The sequence below is a fragment of the Canis lupus genome, chromosome 9 (genome assembly GCF_011100685.1).
Source record: "Canis lupus familiaris isolate Mischka breed German Shepherd chromosome 9, alternate assembly UU_Cfam_GSD_1.0, whole genome shotgun sequence".
Classification (NCBI taxonomy): Eukaryota; Metazoa; Chordata; class Mammalia; order Carnivora; family Canidae; genus Canis; species Canis lupus.
This window is the reverse complement of record NC_049230.1, coordinates 59,749,272-59,772,863: the sequence shown is the minus strand read 5'-3', so window position 1 is coordinate 59,772,863 and position 23,592 is coordinate 59,749,272. Positions and strand designations below refer to the sequence as shown.

At 43.1% G+C, this 23,592-nt stretch overlaps 1 protein-coding gene and 1 long non-coding RNA gene across 9 annotated transcripts in view; one reads left to right on the top strand and one right to left on the bottom strand.

Annotated features, from left to right (window-relative positions):
* STRBP (spermatid perinuclear RNA binding protein) overlaps nucleotides 1-23,592 on the bottom strand; it is a 146,835-nt gene that overhangs the window by 2,539 nt on the left and 120,704 nt on the right. For 4 of the 8 annotated variants that reach the window (XM_038549431.1, XM_038549429.1, XM_038549432.1 and 1 more), the window contains 3 exons: nucleotides 20,953-21,076; nucleotides 15,654-15,698; nucleotides 12,485-13,119 (listed from right to left, as the gene is read on the bottom strand). In XM_038549431.1, coding sequence (XP_038405359.1) covers nucleotides 13,043-13,119; nucleotides 15,654-15,698; nucleotides 20,953-21,076 — 246 coding nt within the window. In that variant the 3' untranslated portion in view covers nucleotides 12,485-13,042. Of the gene's footprint in view, nucleotides 1-1,671; nucleotides 1,853-2,870; nucleotides 3,016-9,643; nucleotides 9,778-12,484; nucleotides 13,120-15,653; nucleotides 15,699-20,952; nucleotides 21,077-23,592 lie in introns of those variants that run through there. The other 4 variants (XR_005365016.1, XR_005365015.1, XR_005365014.1 and 1 more) reach the window with 4 other exon arrangements.
* Nucleotides 9,956-16,217, top strand: LOC119873379. Its single transcript, XR_005365019.1, has 3 exons — nucleotides 9,956-11,383; nucleotides 11,955-12,158; nucleotides 14,643-16,217. It is a non-coding gene; the product is annotated as an uncharacterized LOC119873379 (long non-coding RNA).

The window sequence follows — 23,592 nt, the reverse complement described above, 5'->3', positions numbered from 1 at the left end:
CTGGGCCCTGGCATGTCACCAATGCTCAACATACAGTGGCTCCCTTCACCTGCCTAGAAACCCCAGGGTGGGGGTGGGAGGCAGGTGTGGAAAGTAGAAAGCACTATATATATTCATAACTGTTTTCATCGCCCCAACTACATTGAGCACCTTGGGGCAGGCACCACGAGTGACTCACCTCAATCTCCCCTGCACCCGACAGAAGGCCTGGCCTCCGGCGGTCTGTGATGCACCTGAGCAGTGCTGGCTTTAGCCTGTTACACACAGGCTAAAGTCGCGTGTGGCAGTCGTGTGTGGGCTTCTTGAGAGTCCCACCCATCATCTGTGCTTCTCTGAAGTCCTGTTCTGTGCACTGGTTACATGCAGACAGGAAGTGAAGCGCTCCTGCCCTGAACTCAATTCTGAAGGAAGGGGGAGCTCATTTTTACCCTCACACAAGGCCAAAATCTAACTCTGGTTTGAGACCGAATATTTAAATGATCTTTAGGACAGACAGCAAGGGAAAAAGCCTGAAAGTCAAAAAAGTGTGCTCCCTGGCCCCCAAAGCCAATGGCCAGAAAAACCAACAAGTCTGGGCCTCTCCCTCCACTTGATTACCAACTCCAACCTAATTCTTGCCTTAAAAGTCTAGACAAAACCCAAGATACCATTTGTAATCACAGGTCTGGCCTTCCACAACCAGAGTGATGTTGCTAAAATGCATCTGTGCTCAGTTTACTGTCTGAACGCAACATCTCACTGGCTCCGCAGCACCCAGAGAATGAGGTCCATGCTCTAGCCTGGCCCTCGGCCCTTCCCAGGCCGGGCCCAACATGCTCACATGACTGTACTGTTGTTGGTGTTCACACACCCTCCTCCAGAGCAGCTTCCTTCCTAAGGCCCTCCTGATTGACACCTGAGCCTCTTCTCTCCTCGGGGCCCCATCACCTTGGACTTCCCCAAGTCCTGTTCTGCTCTGTATTTTGCTCTCACCTGTCAATGCATCCTGCCCCCTCCCAACACACACACACACACACACACACACACACACACACACAAAACCTGTGGTCCTTATGGGCCAGGACTGCCCTTTCCTCCTCAGCACTCACACAGGACAGATGCTCTCAGGAGGCCCTTGTGGGAAGGTAGATGAGCCAAGCAGCAGGTGGAAGAAGTTTCCAGTCATGAATAAACCAAGGGGTGAGGAGTCTCTACAGTCTAAGACAGGTTGGCAAAACAGGGCTCATTACCTACTGTGGGGTTACTGTTTTTTTAAAGTTTGTTGGACCAGGCCACATTTGCTTATGCACTGTTGTCTCTGGCTGCTCTTATGCTACCACAACTGAGCTGAGTAGCCATGAGAGTGAATGGTCCACAGAGCCTGGAAGATTTCCTGTTTGGCCCTTTCCAGAAAGTCTGTCAATACCAGGGCTAAGGCAGTGCTCCCATATATTTCCACATTATGACGCACACAGGTGGGATGTCTGGGATCCCAGCTGGTATAAAAAGACAAGGCTGCTTGTAGTTGGAGATATTTGACCCTGGGTTCCTAGCCACCCCAAAGGCTGAGGGATGGGTGTCTCAGGGCCCCTGTAACCTTTCACAGCTCTGACCTAAAGGTTCAGAACCACAGATGCCTCCTTAGCCTTAGTCCCCAACAGAGCTAGAGGTAAGAGGGGTGCAGAAACTCACCTGGACTCCTCTTGCTTCCTCCTGCCACTTGTTCAGTATGAAACAGGTGGCAGGCCTGAGCTAGACACAGAAATCTTACATGGTGTTTCTGCCCTCTTTCAAGTACTCTGTAAAGCCAGTCTGCAACTTCCCACAGCTAAACACCATGTTTTATAGATGCTGACTCCAGTGAGCTCCAGACCTGGCCCAGGTAAAGAAATCAAAACACTTCTTTAAAAGAAAAAAAAAAAAAAAATAGAAGAAGAAGAAGAAGTCCACTGTACGAATTAACACCCAGTACCCGTCACTCCCCTTGACTGGCAAACCCAGCAGAGCAGACCTGTGAAAACTGGGGAAGGGAAGATGCTGACCCAGGAGCCTGCAAACCTCTCTCCACTGTCAAAGAGATACTTCCCAAAGAGCACAAGAGGGCTCATAACCCCATGCCGAGGAGGACTTGGGCCACCAAACCCCCATTTCCCAGCCTCTCCATCATTCCTTCCTGCCCAGCCTCCCTCACCTTCCCCATCTTGGCCCCAAGTGCCACTGTCCTCTCAGTTGACCTCCTGAACGGAGGCCTGGGAGACAGACGTGCTTGGGCGGGTCCCCGGCTACCCTTAATGAGTGTGTGGTTCCCTGGCCCCCTACTGGGTGCCATCAGGTCCACCCTCCCGCTCAGTCCAGGTGAGGAGCTTGGCCTATGAAGAGACACACCATTCTTGCATCTGTAGCAGCCTCTGCCTCCTGCCTCACGTCCTTCCCCATCCAGCTATCTAAATCAACCCTCTAGGATTCTCTCACCATTTTGGAAGAGGATAATCACTGAAGGGCACAATACCCAGGGTTTTCCCCCAAACGACTCCAAATTACACATCCCATTTGCCACTTCACCCTTCTGACCATCCCAGTTCCTATCAGCAAGTAACTTTGTGCTGCTCCACAAGGCTGTGCCCCTGCTGTGCACACCCTGTGCCGCCGCCCCCCACCTTCTTGGAAGCTCTCCTCACGACCCTCCCAGCAGACTCCCATCCAGCCCCTGGATCAGTCTCAAGGGAAGCCTTTGCCACTCCTGTCAGAGCCGCTCAGGTTCTCAGCCTCCTCACAGGCCTAGGTCCTGCACTGAGTGTGGGGCCTGCCAGAGTTAAAGACAACTGATCTGTTCAAGCCCCTGAGCACCTCCTCCCTCTTCCTGTGCATCCTATCTTGGTTGGCAGTTTTACCTTCTACTCAGTTGTCTAAGCTGAAAATCTGATATTTTCTCCAGCTGTTCCTTCCACACAGAGCCTGGTAAATATCAGTAGGTGACAGTGAAGGTTTCTCAATGAATCCATATTCCCAAGAGGGTAGAAACGGTCTTGGTAGTGTCTGCAAACACATCAGTGTTCTGACCAAATGTGATACCCCATGGCAGAAACTCCTCTGCACTATGCACAAACATTTGGCTTGCTTAAACACTCCTGGTACCAAGGGCCTCCTTTCTCATCACAGCAAATCTCCCAGGGGCAGCCCTGTCATCATGGGAGGCACACATTAGCCCAAATTGCCCAACTGGCTTCCTATAACTACCTTTACCCTTCTGGAGCCACACACAAGTAAATGTAACCCTTTAAAATAGCTAATGGGTAGGTCCATGATCTTCCCAGGTCTCTCCTTCACTAGCCTCAATGAATCTCATTTTGAGGGGCTTTCAGCTTCCCAGAGTTCCCCAGGTGCCACCTTCCAGAGGTTTCTCACCTCCTAAATGTCCACAATACTTCCTTTACTATAGCCTCTAAAGACATGAGGGGGGTTAGAACATTGAGCAACTTCTGAGACCACCTCCATAATGGAAGGGTCCAATAAGATCCCAGCATCAGAGCACTCAGAGGGCAATGTGCCATTGTGAGGGCGACCCCTTTGGTTGGAGCGCACAATGACAGGCCTAGGCAGGGACAGACAACAGAGGGCAGCCAAAACATGGATGAAGCCAAATATAAAAAGTATACTTCTAACAGCACACCACACCCCCACCAACCCTTGGGGAGGTCTCTCCAACAGCAATCACTGGTTTGCACTTGATTACAGAGTTCTGTTACAGTCCAAAGAGATGGTGTGGAAATACCCAGCTGTGCAGGTGGCAAGAGCAGCAATGTAACAGGCTGCCCCGGCCCCAGGCTAACCAGTCCATCCTCCCCCCACCCCACCCCCACCCCCACCCCCACCCTCCCCCGCCCAGGGGTGAGCTCACCAAAGGTTTTCCAAAAGAGCCAGACAAAGACTAATAAACCTGACATCTGGATTTTTTCCCACATGGTGGGTGGGGGTGGGGGAGGGAAGGGGATCCTTGGTTTTTGCTTATTTTGTTTCAAACCACCCAGAAGTGTGGAGGAAAGGTACGCGGAATGCATCCCAGAGCAGAGGGGTGACCAGGCAGGCGGACGCGGGCTGCACACAGGGCTATCAGGACGCTATCAGGACAGGTGGCACAGCCACTGGCTGTTTAATTTGGGCCAAATCACTGTGGCTAAGCCTCCATTTCCTTAGCTGTAAAAGGAGATCATTTCTAGGTCTAATTCAAATCTCATCCCTAAGAAAGGACTTCTGTTAACTCCAAAAACAGTGGAAGATATGCTATTTCTTCTGTGTGGTTATGAACTCACTTATTAGGAGCTACAATGTTTTACCACAAACAAGCTTGGTGATTTGGAGGGGTGATTTGGATGAGGTCACCATCCTCATCTGCACAGTGGGAATAAGAGCTGCGTGCTGCAACTTTACCAAACTGTAGGGGCGGGGCGGGGACAGACAGCTGCCAGCTAGTGTCGCTCTCCTCACATGCAAGTCACTGGCCTGGAACTCATGCGGCCGAGTTAAAACAGTGCCTTCCTCCTACTCTACTCCAGCATCTCGGCAGCTGGCGCAGAGACAACGGCCAACTGCCAAGGGCCCTGAGGGACGGCTGTCCTTCCCTGGATGGGATTCTGCTTCCATCCCCAAGCAGAGACCCAGGGGGCAGTTCGTCAGCAAAGGAGCTGCTGACCTGGTTTGCAGGGAGACTCTGACAAGTCAGCAGGGTGGCTCACAGGCAGTAATTCAGAGACCTCAAAGCCACCCCAGCAGGGCTCTCCAAGCACAGCCCAACCTAGAGGGCTGCCTGCTTCCTCTAGGCTGGCAGCCTGTCCTGAAGCCCAGTCCAGGGAGAGTCCTGATGACTGGAACAGGCCACTGCAATGTGCCACTGCCCCCGCTCTGCTTAGCACCGGGACATCCTCCGCACACTTCAAACCTGGGCTGCCATCCCTCCAGGTCCCTCTTCCTTCTACCCCGTGAGTCAAAACCTCGCCAGGCTTTAGAGTCTGGCTCAAATCTTCTAAGGCATCCCCATCACCAATCTCAGGCCAGACAGAGCCTAGCCTCAGAAAGCATCAGCTAAATGGAAGCACAGACCTCAAATTCTCGAACAAGCTTGAAATACAAGAACTTCCTTTGTTCACACAGCCACACCTTAGTCTTCTAGCCTATCTTCCCAGTTTGTTAAACAATCTTATCCAATTGGTCTAACAGAAAATAGCCCTATTTTTAAGAGGCCAGGATATTTGGTCAAGACCAACCTCAAGTCAGAGAACCTGGCTTCCACAGGAAACCCGTGAACCCAGACCCAGGGAGGGGAGGCCCAGCTGGGCCCAGCCCACTGCCTGTGCACATCCTTCCTGCCATGTGGCACTCCTCACCTTCGTCCAGACGGCACCCACAGGTGCATGCTATGGTGGAAAGAGGCTTTGGAATCGAACAGAGTGGGGCTTCATTCCTAACTCTAGCGCTTAACTCTGAGCCTCAGTCTCTTATCTTTAAAAGAAGACCATCACCACCGAGAAGGTTGTTGGAGAAGAATGCCTGAGTACCTGGCCCACACAAGAGAGCAATTTGAGCATTTCTTCCTTTTCTCTTTTTTCTTCTGTTCCTCCTCCTTCAATCTACTGCCCACAGCCCAAAATAGCTTAAACCTACAGCTACTATTGAATTCATTACCTGAAACATTCAGCTGACATGTAAATGCAGAGACCATTCATCCCAACCTTACAGAAGATCAAGGCAGGCAAATCTAGAAGTCTGAGAGACAGGCCCTGAGGCAGTGCAGCCAGAAGCACTGAGGAGGAGGCAGGAAGAGGGGAGACATGCTAATCAGTCTCCCCTGAGCTGTCGGGGCAGATAGCAGCAATCTTCACAAGACCACCCCCCCCCCCCCCCGCCCCAGCAGAGGCAGCACAGTTTGCAGAAATGGCAAAGTTCTGCAAAGAAGAACCAAGACTCAGCTTAGAAGGACGAAGGAATTCAGATATTAAAATGGGCTGGTCAAGGGCAAGGGGCAGGCAAGGGGGGGAGGGGCAAAAAGAGAAAAGGCCTCCTTCAAGCCTGACTCTGTGAGACGCCCATCCCACCACCAATCACAGCTGTGGGATGGGGTAACTGCTGTCAGAACTTTATACAAACAGCTCTTTGCTTTGGGGCTACAGCAAGAGAGTAGGTCTTTGGAGTTTCCCCTGGAGGCAGGGCTGTCCCTCCTCTCACTTTCCCATTGCAAACAATAAAGATTCCTGGGACCGTTAAAAGAGGGGGAAAAACAAGCCTCTTGATTATAATGCAAATCTATCTTATTTGCCTTTAAAGGTAATGCTCAATCCCTGTCTAGAGTTTTTATAAATTTAGAGCATCACAGAACTCAATCTATAACCCCCACCTAGCGGACCACCTGCCAGGACAGGGATACACTCGCCCACTCTTCCTCAGCACAGAAAGGAACAGGAAGCTGTATATTCAACCAAGGGACCCGGTCTCACCAAAAGGAAAAAAAAAAAAAAAACTTTCCTTTTGCTGAAAAGAAAAAGAAATGGATGGGCAGGCCGAGGTGTTTTTTCTAAGATTAACACACAGAGGAGGCCTCATGTGGTGATGAGTGCTGATTTGTTCCAAAGTTTTGAAGGAAACTGGAAGACAGAAGCTGCAGGAATGCTATGCAGAGAAGCATCCGAGTCAGTGGCCTTCAATGCATGCTACCCAGGCTCCTCTTTCTGTGGTTTATAATAACTCGCTTTCTACTGCCAAATACTGGTGGTGAGCTCTGGATGTTGGATTCCAGGGCTAGCTGTAATCACTCACCTCTTTTTTATTAATGCACTGGTAGGAAAGTTGGAATCAGCAGCGTGATATTCTAAGCTCAGCCCTTTTGAAGTTCTAAGCACATTTAAATCCCAAAGCAAGTATTTACGAATCCCTGGCAGCAGACTGGCCAATGATTTCACCCCCACAGCAGAAACACAAGCTTTTTCAGCCAGTAGAGGCCTGTCACCACCTCTCCACACTACCTCTCTCACCAAGTGTTTTGCTTTGGGCTTCCTGTTTAGACCCCAGTTGCTAGGAGTCCTCTCGCAAAGTATGGGGGCACCCCAAACCTGTAAGTACCACTGACCCAATGCAGCTTCCCCTGAGCAGACCATGCACTCGCTTCTTGGCTACCTGGCAGCAGTCTTGCTGCCTCCTTCACACACCTTCTGTCACTTCAGCCAACTGTGGTAGGAGCTGTCAACATTTACTGAGTACTTACTGTGCACCAGGCACTCAAAAAAGCACTTTAAGTATATTAACTCATCTAATTCCCAAGCCCCAGGGGAATTTGCTGGAGGGAGAGAAATACTTTGGCCCAGATTCCCACATGGTTTCCATTCCCTATTTCTAGCTGTGCTGTAAAGCTTACATAACCTAATCTGTACTGTGGAGCTATTTTTTTTTTTTTAAATCTCCAAAGATCACTGCTTCAAGTATCAATGGAAGCTGTTAGCTCCTACCTAAAATGATAATGTGGGAAAGGATATCTATTCTTACAACTAACTCAAGTTGAATTCCTGACTTAAAACAGTCTTTCTGGAAGAGGGAATGAAGTAGGGAAGAGACTCATTCTTACATAACTACTAGCTTGTGCTCTATTAGTTACTGCAAGAGAGAAATATCAATACTGAAACTTATCTCTCCAGTAGGTACTTTCTTAACTGTGGTTGTCATTCATTTACCACCTATCTCCCTTCCAGGTCTCGGAGTGACACTGAGAAACTGATGGTCACTACATGGCATCAGATCATTGTAGTTTGCAAGGCAAATACAGCAGAACCTTTCTGGCTCTGAGGACTTTACAGAGACCCCACCCTCACTCCCCAGGATGCACTGGCCAGTGCTGAGTGGGTGGTGGTACAGGAGGCCCATTCACAGAGCAGGTTGTTTTCTGCTTTAGGAACTCTCAATTGCTAGAAATCTAACTGCTGGGGGCAGGGGTGGGGTGCACCTGCAAATCTTAGTTCATTCTCCTAACTCACAACTGAAGATTTGCCTCCACTGCAGTTATTAAAGAAATCTAATAAACAGGTAAGTTATAATTAAGGATTGATTATAAGGATAAAATCCCTCTTACTTGTCATTGAAAACATGTGGCCAGTGTTTTGTTTTGTTTTTTTTTTTTTCCGTGGCCAGTGTTTAAAGCAACCACTCTGGTCTTCATTATACTATAAAAACTGCTTATAAAGGAGTGGAATATTTGTTCTTCATTTCATTCCACTCACTTACTTGGAGAGAGGTCCATGAACATAAACCAGAGTTAGTTTCAGGCTCTCAAAACTGCCAGGGAAATACTTAAAATGAGAGAATTTCCAAATGATGGCTATTTTATTATCAGAGGGCCTATATTATTGTCTATAAATAAACTACTAACCAAGTTAATTATCTTTTGACATTGCTAATGCATCATTTGTCTCTTAAGCTATGATATTTATAATCAGCCCAATTCCACCAACAATTAGACTCTCAGACTTGAAATGTTTTCACTGGGCAGAGCCTCTGTTTCACTAGTACCCAGAGAAGGACCTGGCACATAATGGGCACTTGGTTGCTCGATGAGGACTGGAATGTGCGTAGTACTAGTCAGCTAGACCTCATACAACCTTTTTATAGATGCCAAAGCCACCTTCACCGTACATACAGATTCTGTATGGGAAAAAACGTTGTTCCAGCAACCTTCAAAATTAGCAATAAAAAGAAAACTGCTTCTTAGAGACATATAAAACATAAAATTCATTTTAATCTCTATATATCATATACGGCCTCAGCACAGAACATCTAACACATATGAAATGTATTGATGGAACACACTAAATCAAGCAAACCCTTACTAAAATATTTGGCCTAACCCTCACATCTTTTAAATGAATTCCATGATGGTTGGGTAAGATGGGAAATAATCATCTAGCTACCTAACCTGGAAAAGACAGATGAATTACCTTAGGTCTATTTGGTCTCTGCAGACTGGGTATTTACCATTCTGAGTCTTGCCAAAGTTGGTTCTGCAAATAGCTTAATTACATATTTTTCCATAGTTACCTTAATATTTTGGGGTTTTTTTCATTTTCTATTGCTTTTTCTTTTTATGGCTTCTTGCTGCTGTTGTATTAGGGCATACAACACAGATCAGAAATTTTCATTTCTCAGAGAAGTTTCTCCCCTTGAGAAATTGGCACTTTGATCCTCTGCTTGTGTAACAGCTACATATATAAATGGATCCTACCAGCACTGTTACCAATCTTGCTGCTTATGAAATTCTAGCACTTTGGCCAAAAGAATGCCCTGACGTTAAAGTCTTCTCAGGTGAACTCTTCCCACCACCAAATTCTTTTATTCAAACAGGTCCGTGTGTGTAATTCACATATATGTAATATCATAAGTTTCTACATACATATACACATTTAACTTGTAAAAGTGAAATGTCTCTCTTGAATAAAAAGTAATTACAAGGGTATTAAAACAAATACTGAAAATTACTATTTTACATTTAGATCATAAAAATTTTAAAGGTAATATGATGACATAAGACCTAAGAGAGATCAAATACATCCTGTATGATTGTCATAAATGCACGTTGTGTTTATTGACTTTTAGTTAGTTTTCTCTTTAATCAGAAAATAAAAGAGCTTACCTTTGTTTACTGAGACCACAGCTTACAGTCACTAGATCTCAGCCTATTTTATACAAGTGATATGGCTACGAAGGTCCGAGGAGAACGAGAATAAAGTGAGATAAACGTGCTGAAAACTGCTTAAAAGTATTAACCTGAAATACACAGAGGGTCCAACACCAGTTTTAAAAATACATTAACGAGGTATTCCCAGCTCTTCAATTAATAACGGTGACTGACTGATTCATAATTTTCACACATTCACCCAAATTTTAAAAAAAGAAGGAAAGGCTAATAGCAGAAAAATCTATCAGTGGTTTGTTCCCAGGTTAACGATTTCAGAGAGACTACAAATGACTTGGGACTCCTTGCTGCACGCACCATGCACTGCATCTAGTCAGCATGAGGTATGTTGGGAATCTGTTGGACCAATTACCTTGCACAAGAGAGGGGGTGCTCCTGCAACCGGAAGGGACCCAAGCTGCAGGCCACATCCCTGATTGGGCACCAACCCCCATGCAAAGAATATGGCTTCAAGGAGGACCCCTATCTCTGAGAAATTATAATAGCGCTAACTGACGCAGTCAGGAATGCAACTACCCAATTTATGTGCTACAAAAGTTTAAAAACTGTCAGGAGATAGCACAGCTCACATACTGAAGTTCTACACTGGTCTGTAAACTCCCTGACAAGAGACTACGCTAGGAGGGGTTAAGTACAGATATTGCTAGGTTTCCAAAGGAAAAGTTTTAAAACAGACACCGTGGCTTTGAATAAAGTATTGCTCTTCTTTAAAATGCTCAGTCATTGCTTTCCAAAAGAAGGTGTCAGAGTGGTGTATCTGATAGCTGGAAAGCCTCAGGGGGTCACAATGCTCTTAAGACCAAAACAGAAATTGCCATTTCAAGCCAGACAACCTGATGGTTCTAGAAGTCAGAGAAGAAATCTTGAGGGCCCAAGTGAATAATAAGTGGCGCGACGCTCAGAGGCTGGCAATAGGGGCTGTCAATGAAAAAACCGCCTACAGTGGAGAAAAGAGCAGAGAAGCAACACTTGGTGTTAATGTCACAGAATTTGGTGAAGCCAAGAGCTTCATTTATATTTCTCTGCTCTTTCAGCTGTAAGTGGAATTTTCATTACAAAATGAAGGGGTGGGAAGGGCAGAAGGGGGGAGGGGGACACTTAATTCATTACAAAATTTAAACAGTTGAACTTGCATGGTTACCACTTCTAACAAAGGACTTGACAGCTCAATTATTTTAAGTAAAGCAGAGAAATGTAAAAGTTTGCAGCAACTGGGCAGGTTTACAACATGGTTAGTAACTTCCAACAAACAACAAAATTAAAAAAAAAAAAAAGACTTGGTAGAAACCATTTGAAATGACTGCCATCATGTTGGAAAACAGCACAGCTCCCTTTTCACCATCATAGAGGGGTTAAATTATGAAGCTGAGTCAGCTACTTCAAAGAATTTTCTAAAGAGAAATCTCCAGGGAGATTCCAACTTGGAATGCAAATTTGACAATCAATTTCAAATAACAATCTGGCTGCAGCTGCCAATTAATAGTATTCCAAACACAGAGAGGACTATTGTAAATATTGAATTAATAAAAACTGGACATTACCAGCCATGCTTTTTCTTCTCAGTGATGGCTCTGTTTCATCCATAGGTCAGCAAAATGAATCAATGAAACATGACAACTCCCAGCTGCAATGGGCCCTCTGGTTTATGTCTAGCCACTAATGCACAGGATGAGAATGGTAAGTTCACAGCTATTTCTAGCAAGTGATGAGGTTTTATTAAAGTATCACCCACCACTAATAAAGACTAAAGGTCAAGGAGCAGAAGCAACAAGCCACTGTATAATAAATCCACATCTGAGAAATGACACTAACATTTGTTTTAAGTTGCCTATCTCATTCTCATTTAGTGGTCCCAAAGAAATATGGTACATAAATTTGCCTTATTTTGTGAAGCCCATTCTCACTGATGGGCACTATTTGGCTCTGAGAAACAGAATTTAAGAGGAAAGAAAGAAGCTAATTTGTACTAAAAACAAACATTTTTAAGACACAGAAACTTATAAATATCGACACGGGACCACACTGGTGCCTTCATGGGGGTGAATACCTTAATGAAACCATTACCTTCTAGTAATATCAGAGGCTCTCCAAACAAGGCGAGAATGCAGGGGAAGGCTCAGGTCTGCACCCTTTACAGGACAGCACAACGTTACCGACTGATCGTTTTTCACCAGCTTAATCAGATAAATTTTAAGAAAAACTTAAAAATAAATGCTGACCCATGGCTGAAACCTGTCACTTTTCACAGCAGCACTCAACAAGAACTGGGACAATTGAAGAGCAAGTATTTATGGGGACCCTGTTGCTGCTTTAGATTCTGATGTAATTGAAGAGGAAAAGAGACCTTTCAATGAATCCCAGAAAAATCGCTAATCTTCTATCTGCATGAAAAAAGCCAGGGAAGTGAACACAGTATCTTACAGAGTGAAGAAGGCCACAAGAACAAGAGAGGGTGATTGATTGATTAATTTATTCTCTTTTAAAACTTGGAAATTAGGAAACTAAATTAATCACATTCCTCCTTGCCCATCTCTGGGTAGTGCCATCATTTTAATAAGCAATGCTCCAATAACAGAACATACCTTTATCATGGGAATGCCCTTGTCCAGCTGTACAAAGGGCTTACAAAGTAAATAGACTGGCTTGAACTAACAATTGCCTTTTGCTTTGTTTTAGCAGTTTCCTTACAAATCAATGGGTTTCTAGGGCTAACTGATTAGTTTTCAATCCTTATAATTTGATACCAAAACATATCAAAAATAATAAGCTAAAACAATATTCAAACCCATATTTTATTGGCTTTAATTACACACTTCAATATTTACAAAGTTAAAGTTTAAAAGAAAAGTCTCTATTGTATTAAAAAAAATAACTACAGCCCAAATTCAAGTGCCCTGGGGCAAATACATATCAATCAGAGCTAAGAATCAGTGACTGCATCAGGAACCAGGCAGTACTCTGTGTTACAACAAAGCAGTTTATTTGTGATCAGTGTTTGAGACTCTATACATCCTTCACAAATTTTACATAATCTGATACTCCTCTTAAAACTTAAACTTTGAACTGCTAGACTTATTTCCCTAGAACAGAAGGGCTGGTATAAGTTATTTTCCGGAAATGAGGTACCGTTTCACAGAACTAGTTTCTTTTTTGTTGGTTTTCAAGTTTTAGAGAACTAAATTTGCATTTGTTAAAATCAAAAAGTAGGAAAGATGTTCTTTACAAATAATTTTGATCAAGTATGTGTTCAAAGAAAGCAGGATAAAAAGGCTTTTTCTCTAACATTCTGTATTGTACTGTATTTGTTGTTCAATAGGAATTAGCTTCTGTCATTTGCTAAAAGAATGAGTAGTGGGGAACAGGATATGTTGGGAATTTCATAACGGGCAACAGAACCATTCTCTTGGGTAAACCTACAGAGAAAAGAAACGGAGAGGACTCCAAATAAGTTTAATAATCCAATAAAAATTTCAGGTAAAAAAATATCTTACAGAAATCATTGATCATTAACCTTTTCCAGATTAGTCAGTCAACATGAACCATTTTGGAGGAGACCCACAAACCTCTCACAGATCTCCTATTTTGAAATTGCTAACATTTTGATAGTATTTTTAAATTAAGATGGCTGTATCACAGGATGAATGATATTCAGAAAGCAATTTCATTTGTGTGAGTGGCCATGAATTCTAAAGATCAAAAGCAATGCTACTGATTAATATTCTAAAGGGACTCTAGGAATCCATAATCATTCTCAATTTGGCACATTGTGTATTATAAGAAAAACAGGGATGACTGTCAAGACCCAAAGCACAGCTCTCTGTGCAGGTCTCAGCTCCTCAGAAAGAAGCTCCAACTGGAGCTGTGACCAGGTATTTGTCTTCTTAATGGCTACTACTGGTATTGGCATGGCAAATCTGGAAAGATTAACTACTTTCTTAATTTTGTAATGAACGAGTTCTTGTGGCCTCACAAACTTCTGCATACTCAAGCATGATTTGAAATCTGCTCTATCTCTATTCTAGTATTTAACCTATGGAGAAATCACAAAGCAGCAACAGCAGGTATTCAAGAGCACCAGATGATCAGAGGGAAATTACCCCACATGCAACAGCTTTACAAAGGCCAAAAGACATATTTACCTTACAGCCAAAATAAAGCATTGTTTTAGTAGGTTGGCATCACAGTAACATTTAAAAACCAAATCTTTTATGTGAAAAATGGGGGCATCAAATTTCACCAGCTTTGGAAGTCAGTTATATGGCACATGGAAGAGAAGAGCCTTCTGAATGAGGGCTCAGAGGCCGCAAGGTGAAAGTATAATGTTAGAGGAAAGGGAGGAACAAGAGAGAAAAATTAAAGATTGAGGAAAAACATGAATGCAGCTTAAAACCTAAAGAGAAAACTGAGCTCTAGTAAACCTATACTAAAGAACGTGAGACTTAACTAGGTCTGAAAGAAAGACACAGAATTAACAATCTGCCCTAGAAGGCAGATGCTTTGGCGCTCACACAAGACATACTACAATGGGACTAGTGAGTCAAAATGTACTTGTATCAACTGCCCAGACCTAATTCACAGGAGAGATGAGGTGGTCAGGATATCCAGAAGTTGACTGCATGGTAAAGGCAAATGGCCAAAACAAAAGGAGCTAGAGAATTTGAATTTATAAGAAATTCTCAGTGAAAACAGTTTTTCGAATGCATTCTCAGTTCCTAAGTACCCCACATCTGAGAATCTGGGAAATCTGGGGAAGCCCTGAGCAAACCTGACCATTCCAGAGGAGACATTCAGGTCAAGGATGAAACCCCAGACGTGGCACTTTGCCATAGAGAAGACTCACCCCAAATGTTTGACCCTTGCAGTTTCTCCACATCTTTCCAGTCTATCTTAATGGGGAAAGTAGTAAAACAGTTCACTTTCTACTTATTTTTTACAGTTATGAAATCAAATGAAGCTTCCATTTAGCAGTGTCTTAAGGACCCATCATTTTCATCTGAACAAAAATGGAAAAGCTGATGCATGAAGAGAGAAAGCATAATGAAGGGTCCTGAGGCTCGTGTGGAGGACTAATGCCACAAGTACTAGGATATTCAAAGTCCTTCCCCGCTATGCACATGCACGCCCAGCCCAGGGTCACACCAATACACACTCACACATGCACACACATGCTCTTTTCTTCTCCAATGGCAAATATCCTGCAGATGGCTGACCTATAACATGTAGCGCCTGAGTTAGGGAAAATGTCTAAAAGGGCATATCACTGACTCCAAACCTACTGCCTCCATTGCCACATAAACCTCATTCAAAAGTTATCCAAAGGGCCACTGAGGTTCATTTCTGCAGATGCTTTTATTTTTTATTTTTGGAGGGAGAGGAGACACTCCTAGGATTTTATAACATGTACCACAGACTTTGTGCAGTAAGCACTTTAGTAACACTGCTGGTGACACCCCATCGCCACGCTAGGGCCCATTTATGTCACCTCTAAGGCAAAATTTATGGAAAAAGATGATGGCTACAAATTTGAAGTGAACATTTCCTAACCCTAACTCAAGTCACCTAGACAGTTTCAAGCCAGAAACTTCAATGCAGCCATGTAACCGGCAAGCAGCTGAGCTGGAAACCGGATATGGCCCTTCAGTAGCCTTTGAATGGAGTATAAGTTGGCTGTAAGAAGAACTACTTAAAATATTTAATTTCAGTATGTTCAGAAACAGGCAATTAGAACAAGCAGTCCTTCAATCAGGCAAAGCAGAGAGAAGAGCAACTCCAACCAAACCAAGAACCACAAGGTTGTGGCGTTTTCAAAGGGAATTTAAGTTGGGTCACTAGAATGAATAGGTCTGAGATCCTCCATTTCATTTAAAGAAACCCTGGATACAAACTGTGCTTTAGACTGCTGTGACAGCATTGCTAAGAGGAGAAATCAGAAAGATGGTGTACATACCATAGGCAGGGGCAGCTGTGCTGTAACCATACGGTGCTCCATAGCCTAGTGCAAAGAAGAAAGCAGATCAGTCCAGAACAAAAGGCGACTAATCAGTATTCACAAGTACTGCCTGACCCAGCACCTCGGGCCCTGAAGACTTCTTCCAGATATTTGCATGAATGAGAACCATTCTCCGAATACCCCAAACCATTCCTGCTTAGCATGGAAGCTTTTTCCCACAACCTATAAGGTTCTCCTGACCTACCAGAATATCCTGTCTTTCTCCTTGCACTTATGACACTGTATTATAACTATCAGCTCCTTGTCTGTGTCTCCCATAGAGTGACAGACACCAAGTCTTAGACACTTTTGTATCACCTCAACTTGGCAGGAGGTCTGGCCAAGTAGTAACATAGTAACAACCCACTATAATTTGTTGAACAAATCTGTCTCCTCTGGCTCAGCAGTTTAGGGCCGCCTTCAGCCCAGGGAGTGATCCTGGGGACCGGACATTGAGTCTCACGTCGGGCTCCCTGCATGCAGCCTGCTTCTCCCTCTGCCTATGTCTCTGTCTGTCTGTCTCTCTATGTCTCTCATGAATAAATAAAATCTTAAAAAAAAAAAAATCTGTCTCCTCTCTCTAAACTCTGAATCACCCAAGTTACCAATTTCTTTAAAGCTAGAAAACAGAACTTTCCAGGTCTCTTCAGAAAGCAGTGACAGGGCAGGCTGAAGCCTCAAGTGCTTCTGAAATGGGTGTGTGAACTGGGCTGTGGGCTCGTGGACAGGGTCCATGTTGCCTGGTATCTGAATTCCTGGCCCCAGCACAGGGTCTCTCAGTAAATGTTGGCAAAACTGACATTAGCCTCTGGTACCTGTGAAGAAGGCTCATATTGTCAATAAAAACAAGTCTAAAGAACAGAGAAGTTTTTAAGTCAATTTGTTCTGGCACTGGTTTCTTTTTTTTTCCTAATTTTTAAAAATTTTAAAAATATTTTATTTAAATTCAATTTGCCAACATATAGTATAATTCATCTCATCACTAGCACTAGTTTCTTATATGTCCTTAAACATTTAACTTCTGAGTTGCCTTTTCATGCCTGCAAAATGAGAAACCTTCCAAGTTACTTTATAGTGTTGTAGGGATTAGAAATACTGTGGTACGGAAGCCACAATCTTGAATCTCTCAATAAAATAACTCCAAAAAATATAAATACTAAATTGCTTGGGTAAATTTTTAGGGAAATTGGTTTCTAAAATAGAACAAAATCTACATGGGCCCTTCACACTACCTGAAACAAATCAAGCCTTTTTAATATTATAAGCCCTTCTTCTATAATCATTCTGCTGCTTGCCATGATTTTTTTTCTACTTCTCTAGCTGCCCAACTGCAATGCATCCTGTAGATCAGAACCAAGCATCACCTCCTCTGTGAAGTCTCCTGGGTTTGCTGCTCACTCCTTTGTGCCCCCTCCCCACCCCATGTTACAGATTGCATCATATTGCACAGTGTTTACAGAAGCAATGGTCTGTTCCTACCCCATATGACCCCAAGCATTCACTGGGGCAGGCGCTAGTCAGTCATCTTTGAATGCCCAGATTCAAATCTCTTACTTGAAATAGAACACTCAAGTGTATGCTGAATAAGTAAACTGCTTTTAGGGACGAAATGAAACATTTCCCGAGAAATGTAAATTTTCACTTTTTAGTCTATATTTATGTCACATAAAACTGGGGACAGTACAACGTAGCCTTAGTCTTTAGTACTCCCTAAATCCTACATTTCAAAAGGATATAATGCAGCTGAAAGCAGCAGCAGGAACAGTAGTAGAGGCCAAAAGAGAAATTAATACTTTAAAAAGTTTGCGCATAGGGCAGCCCAGGTGGCTCAGCAGTTTAGCACCGCCTTCAGCCCAGGGCCTGATCCTGGAGACCCAGATCAAGTCCCACGTCAGGGGTCCCTGCATGGAGCCTGCTTCTCCCTCTGCCTGTGTCTCTGCCTCTCTCTCTCTCTCTCATGAGTAAATAAATAAAATCTTTAAAAAAATAAAATAAAGTTTGCACATCAAATCTATTCGAGGAAAAGGGAGCTAGCTGGATGACTAAGGCCACAGTTTTAAGCGTTTCACCAAAATCTCCTTAAAGAGACACAAAACTACAACTACTAAACTCACCACTGATCAGGCTGTGGGGTTTCAACCCCGACTTCACTTTCACTAGCAAGGTGACTTTGTGCCTGTTATTTAACTGCTCTGAGCCTCACAGTTTTACAGTAATTGAGTTGGCAGGGGAATGTAATTAAATAATGTATGTAAAAATACTACAGTCCCTGCTGCACAGAATACACTGCAAATGGCATATAACCTATTCATAATCTAATTGACCTAATCTGAATCTTCTCTGAGCTATAAGAGAACTTCATTTTTAAAAGCTTCATTTTAAAAGCCTTTCACAGAGGTCAATGTGATGACATAAGAGAAAAGCTACTATAGAGCCAACGAGCCTGGCAACCAGCAGACACACATGATGCCTTTCACAATGACTGCCACTAGATGATAGGTGCCTAAGTGTCCATGACCAAGCAACTGCAGATGCTCCCAGACAGATGAAGCCCCCACCGAACATGTAATCAAAGGCAAGAAAGTTCATCTCAGTAACTTGTCTATCATTTTTTAATAAAAGCTGATTCCTTTAAATAATGATTGAATGAGGCAAAAGAATATTAAATATCAGTAGAAACAGTGAGGTGCACAGAAGAGTGTCTTTTTTTTTAATAAGTTTTTTTTAAAAGATTTTTTATTTATTTATTCATGACAGACACACACACAGAGAGAGAAGCAGAGACACAGACAGAGGGAGAAGCAGGCTCCATGCAGGGAGCCTAATGTGGGACTCAATCCCCAGTCTCTAGGATCACCCCTGGGCTGGAGGTGGCGCTAAATCACTGGGCCACCGGGGCTGCCCACAGAAGAGTGTCTTAATTTGAGACCTATGAACAGAATCAAACAGCAATGAACTTTTTCCTCTCCCCTCTCCCTCCTTCCCATCTCATCCTTAAGCATTCTCCATCTCCTTAAAAACAACACAGTTACTGACCCAGTTCCTCTCACTAAAAATGTTGGGAGAAATCCTTGAAACCTCCCTCTTTTTCATTCTCCACATTAAATCCATTAATTGTGCTTCTGCAGTACATCTTCAGTGTGGTTGCTTCTTGCTGCCCATCTGCTTCCCTGCACCCACTGGAGATACCTGCACTGTCTCTGGCCTGAACTACAAGTTTACCAGAACCTTCTAACTTGTCTTTTCACAGCTACTTCTGTCCCTACAATCTATTCTTCACACTATAGATGATGATCTTTACAAAAAAAGTCTGATGTTGTCACTTCTCTCCTTAGAACCCTTCACGACTTCCCACTGCATTTAGCATTCTAAAGCCAAAATCCAAACCTTGGCCTCCAGAACTGGGACTGAGCGTCTAGCTTTAGCTCAAATCACTCCCTGTCCCTGTTGTGTCTCTCCCTACAATCCCCCACCCAAAACACACAGTGCTCTCCATACTACAGACATCTGGCCTCCTTCTAATCCTTACCAGCCAAGTTCCCTGGCCCAGCAGCACAGGGTCTCTGCACATCCTGTTCCCTCTGTGTGCAACACTCTTCCACCCTAGTCTTCTCCAAGTTAAGACCTTCTCATTCTACAAAGCTCAGGTCAACTGTCACTTCTTTGGGGGAGGCCTTCAGGCCCCAAAGCCTAGATCGTTTCTCTGTTACATCCTCTCATAGAACACACCCTTGTCCTTCCTTCATCACACTTTCTCAGTTGAAAATTGTGACTATCTCATCAGCATGTCTCACCTTTAGATCATATGCTGCACGACAGTAAAATACTAAAGTAGGCACATGACATTTGAATGAGCGAATATATTCATTATATGACACATCTCTGAGCCATGCCCCTACTGGGATCAACTCCTACAAATAAATTCCAAAACCACATCATCCACAGAACTTCCCCAGTAGCCTATTCTAACTCCTTCTTTAAAAAAAAAAAAAAGAAAGAAAGAAAGAAAGAAAAAGAAAGAAAGATGGGATGACTGGGTGGCTCAGTGGTTGAATATCTGCCTTCGGCTCAGGGTATGATCCCAGAATCCGGGATCGAGTCCCGCATTGGGCTCCCTGTGAGGAGCCTGCTTCTCCCTCTGCCTATGTCTCTGCCTCTCTCTGTGTGTCTCATGAATAAGTAATAAAATCTTAAAAAAAAAAAAAAAAAGAAAAGAAAAAGAAAGAAAGAAAGAAAGAAAGAAAGAAAGAAAGAAAGAAAGAAAGAAAGAAAGAAAGAAAGAAAGAAAGAAAGAAAAAGAGAAAAGACACAATCTAAGTGAACTTCTTAGCAATGTTACATACAAAATAATGACAGAGTAAGATCCAATCCTTGTGAGTTTCACCCCTATCAACAATTGCAAGCAGTTTACTTATTAAGTGAGAAGTTCCATACATTCAATACGGCAGACGACATGACTTGAATGAGTAGCTGACATCTACTGCCGAGATGATATAAGTATTAAAACAGAAGGCAGAAGGAGGGCATCTCTTCCCATCTCCTTCAAGCCATATTGGTGAAATGCAAAGAACATAAACTCTGGAACTGCAAACACCTACATTCAAATCCCTGCTCTGCTGTTCTCAATGTGTCTCAGACTGAGCTAGCTGTCTCCTCCCATTAAACCTTAGTTCCCTTCCCTGGAAAATGGAAACAATTTCTACTTGAGGAAACACTGTGAAGATTAAAAAACAATGACGTGAAATCATTTACGCAAAAGTGTCTGCTGTATAGCCAGCTCTGGATAAATAAGTTTCTCCTTTTTTTCTCGTTTTGTACTTCTGTAGACCGTTGCTGGATCCCAAACGCTAAGTTAAAGAAATGTTATTAGAACTAGGCTTCACCCTGACAAGGGAGTTCCTTGCCAGCAGTTTCCCTCTCTTCTACCCAGCCAGCCACTGTCCCCCCTGACACATCCTGCTTGCACAGCTGTACTCCTCAACCTGTGTAGTATCTGTTAGCTTCCTCATTGCCAAAATACATCCCCGAAACCAAGGGCAATATTCCTCATCTGTCATCTCCCTCCAGGGAGCCTCTAGGCACTCAGCAGGTTCCAAGAGAAAACAATGACATTCGGTAGATTCTCCTCTTTTGACTTTCCATGCACACCCATCTCATACCCGTGCTAGGTTTTCTGGGCCTGTGTATCACCCTGGAAAATAAACGAGATGCTGTTCTTCAAAGTCTGGCCCGGAAGAGGCAGCTGTACCATACATACCTGGAGCTATGTAGCCAGGAGCAGCTGTAGCCCCAACGAAAGCTCCCCTCGTCAGAGTTCCTCTTCCTCTGCCCCGAACAGCCTGGACTGCTGCAGACACAGCTGTATTCACAACACCCTTTGCCTGTTAAAAATAACACATTTTCATTACTGAGAGAAATAAGAACTAACATCCCATCATCTCTCTAATGCACAACCTCTATGAGAAACCTAAGCCTGTAGATAAGTCAGTGAGTCAGTCTATGACCTTGAACCTTCAATTTATCATCTGTTAAGGAAAAATGACACCTACCTTACAGAGCTGTTCTGGAAAGTATGCTGGCACATAAAAGTATGCAAATAACTTCTTCTTTTCACTTGTGGGTTACTCAGAAAGAGTTCATCTTTTACACATGAATTTCAGTAGTCATGTTTTGTCCATTACATTTCAGGCCTGACTAAAGTACTTCTAGACATTTGATACCTAGGTTCGAAATCCACTGAATTCTCTGCCCACAGACAAAAACTACCACAAAAACAAACAAACCACCAAGGATTAGCTGTGAACCAGAGGGGAATTAAAAAAAAAACAAAAACAAAAACAAAACTATGAAGGAAGACCAAAAATGAGAACTCCAGGAAGGTCATGTGACTTCTCTGACTTCTTCATCTTCTGCTGTATGTGTACGTATATACGTGCATGGACCAATCATTAAATAAATACCACTTCTAAGTCCCCTCTGGCTCTAAAAGGCCATGGGACTCTATTAAAATCACAAATCTCTGTGTCTATTGGAGTCTCTCACTAATTGTGCAGTCAGGATAACAACAGCCACTTTGCTTTACTTCAGACAAGAGCAACTGAGAAAACGGCAAACTCTGAGAAGTCAGCTAAGTAAGGATAAGCAAAATAGAGGGCTGCTAAATATCCCTTTCTAAAACTGAAATTTTAAGAAAATCAAGAATATCTAGTTTTAAATGAAACATTATACTTATCTTTTTAATATAAAGACACAACCAAAACTCAAACTGAAAACTATCAGAATTCCCTACTATATCCAAGGTGTAGGGCCTCAAAGATCACTGTGGAATAAAGTCAACAAGAGCTCAAACAGCTTAAACATTCACAGCACACACACATTTATCTCACACTGAAAAGCCATCATCTTTTATTCCTCACGGGAGCGCCTCTACCACTAGCATAACAGGGGAGAGGACAGTTTCAAGGTCGAATGTATCATGCACAGGGAACAGCCATTTTTCTATTTGGCTGAAAAAAAAAATGTAACCCACACATCCAAAATAGACTGCCTCCTGGCTGTCAAACACATTGAACACATGATTTTTAGAGCTTCTAGTATGGAAAATTTCTAAAAATGGGTGAACCTCATGCAGACATTTTTTTTTTTTTTAACACGGTTCAGTCCAAGTAGTCAGGAAGTAACAATCTGGCAGCAACAGAGTGACTCCACAAAAATCAAGCTCATATCCACGAGAAGCAAACTTAACTACCCAATAAGTATCTGCACTCACTTTTTAAACACTAAAATTAACTGACCCAATACACGATGTAACTCGTGGTAAAAACACACCAAAAGAAACAAGGTAACAGTTATCTTTCTACTAATTTAGCACATTTCCTGGAAGGTTTTAGGGAAATAAAACCACTTCTCATGTGTATCAATGCAATTTAAATGCTTTATTTGTATTTCATCTCAGTAAAAGTTAGTTCTCCTTGGTTATGTTTTGAATCTTAGAATTTAAGCAATGTTTATTATAATAAGTACAAGACAGGACAAACTTCTATGATGGGCTCTAATATGCAACAGAATGCCCACGGTCTTTGGAAGGAGAACTTAGCTGAAAGAGACCCTATCATTAGTTGGCTGTGGTAGTAGAGGCAGTGTCTGTAATTCTTTGGGCCTCGATCCCTCATCTATAAAATAAGATCAACACTACCCTCTGCCGGTGGACTCCGCCTATGTAAAAGAAACTAAAACTGTTTCATTCAGAATCCTGAATAATCTAAGCTTCTTTCTAGGAGTCTAAACATTTTCAATTGACTTGTCTCTATCACATAATCTATTCAGACATTATCACACCAGCACTCTCCACCAGGGAGAGAGTGCGTCTGATATTCAATAACGTATCTCTTTTGCCCTCACAATCATGCACATAGAATATGACTACAAAATATTTTTGAATGAATAAATCAATGGACAGAAGAATCTGTTACCCAATAGCATGTAATTAGGATGCAGTCTTTTCTAAACACCTTGTTATAATCCTGGGCCTTCAGCAGGACTGATTCACCCACTGTCAGGAATGAACAGAAGTGATATAGGGTCAAGTTCTACTGTGCCACCCTCAAAGGAAAATACAAAATAAATAATGCAAAAGGACAAAACTGGAAAGGAAATGGAAGTGCACCTGCAGACTGCTGAAAGTAAGCCCCTATATTCTTGGCAGCTTCCCTCAACAAATGCTAACATCTCATTAAAGTCCAGATCCCTCAACATTCTGCCTCACTGAGAGGGCCTGAAACCCCCAAACAATGCTAACAGCCTCTTTTTAATCTATCATCTGCCTACGACCAAGAACAGGGAATATTACAGTATTCACGATTTAACCCAAAGAAAAGGATGCCAAATGCAAGAAAAA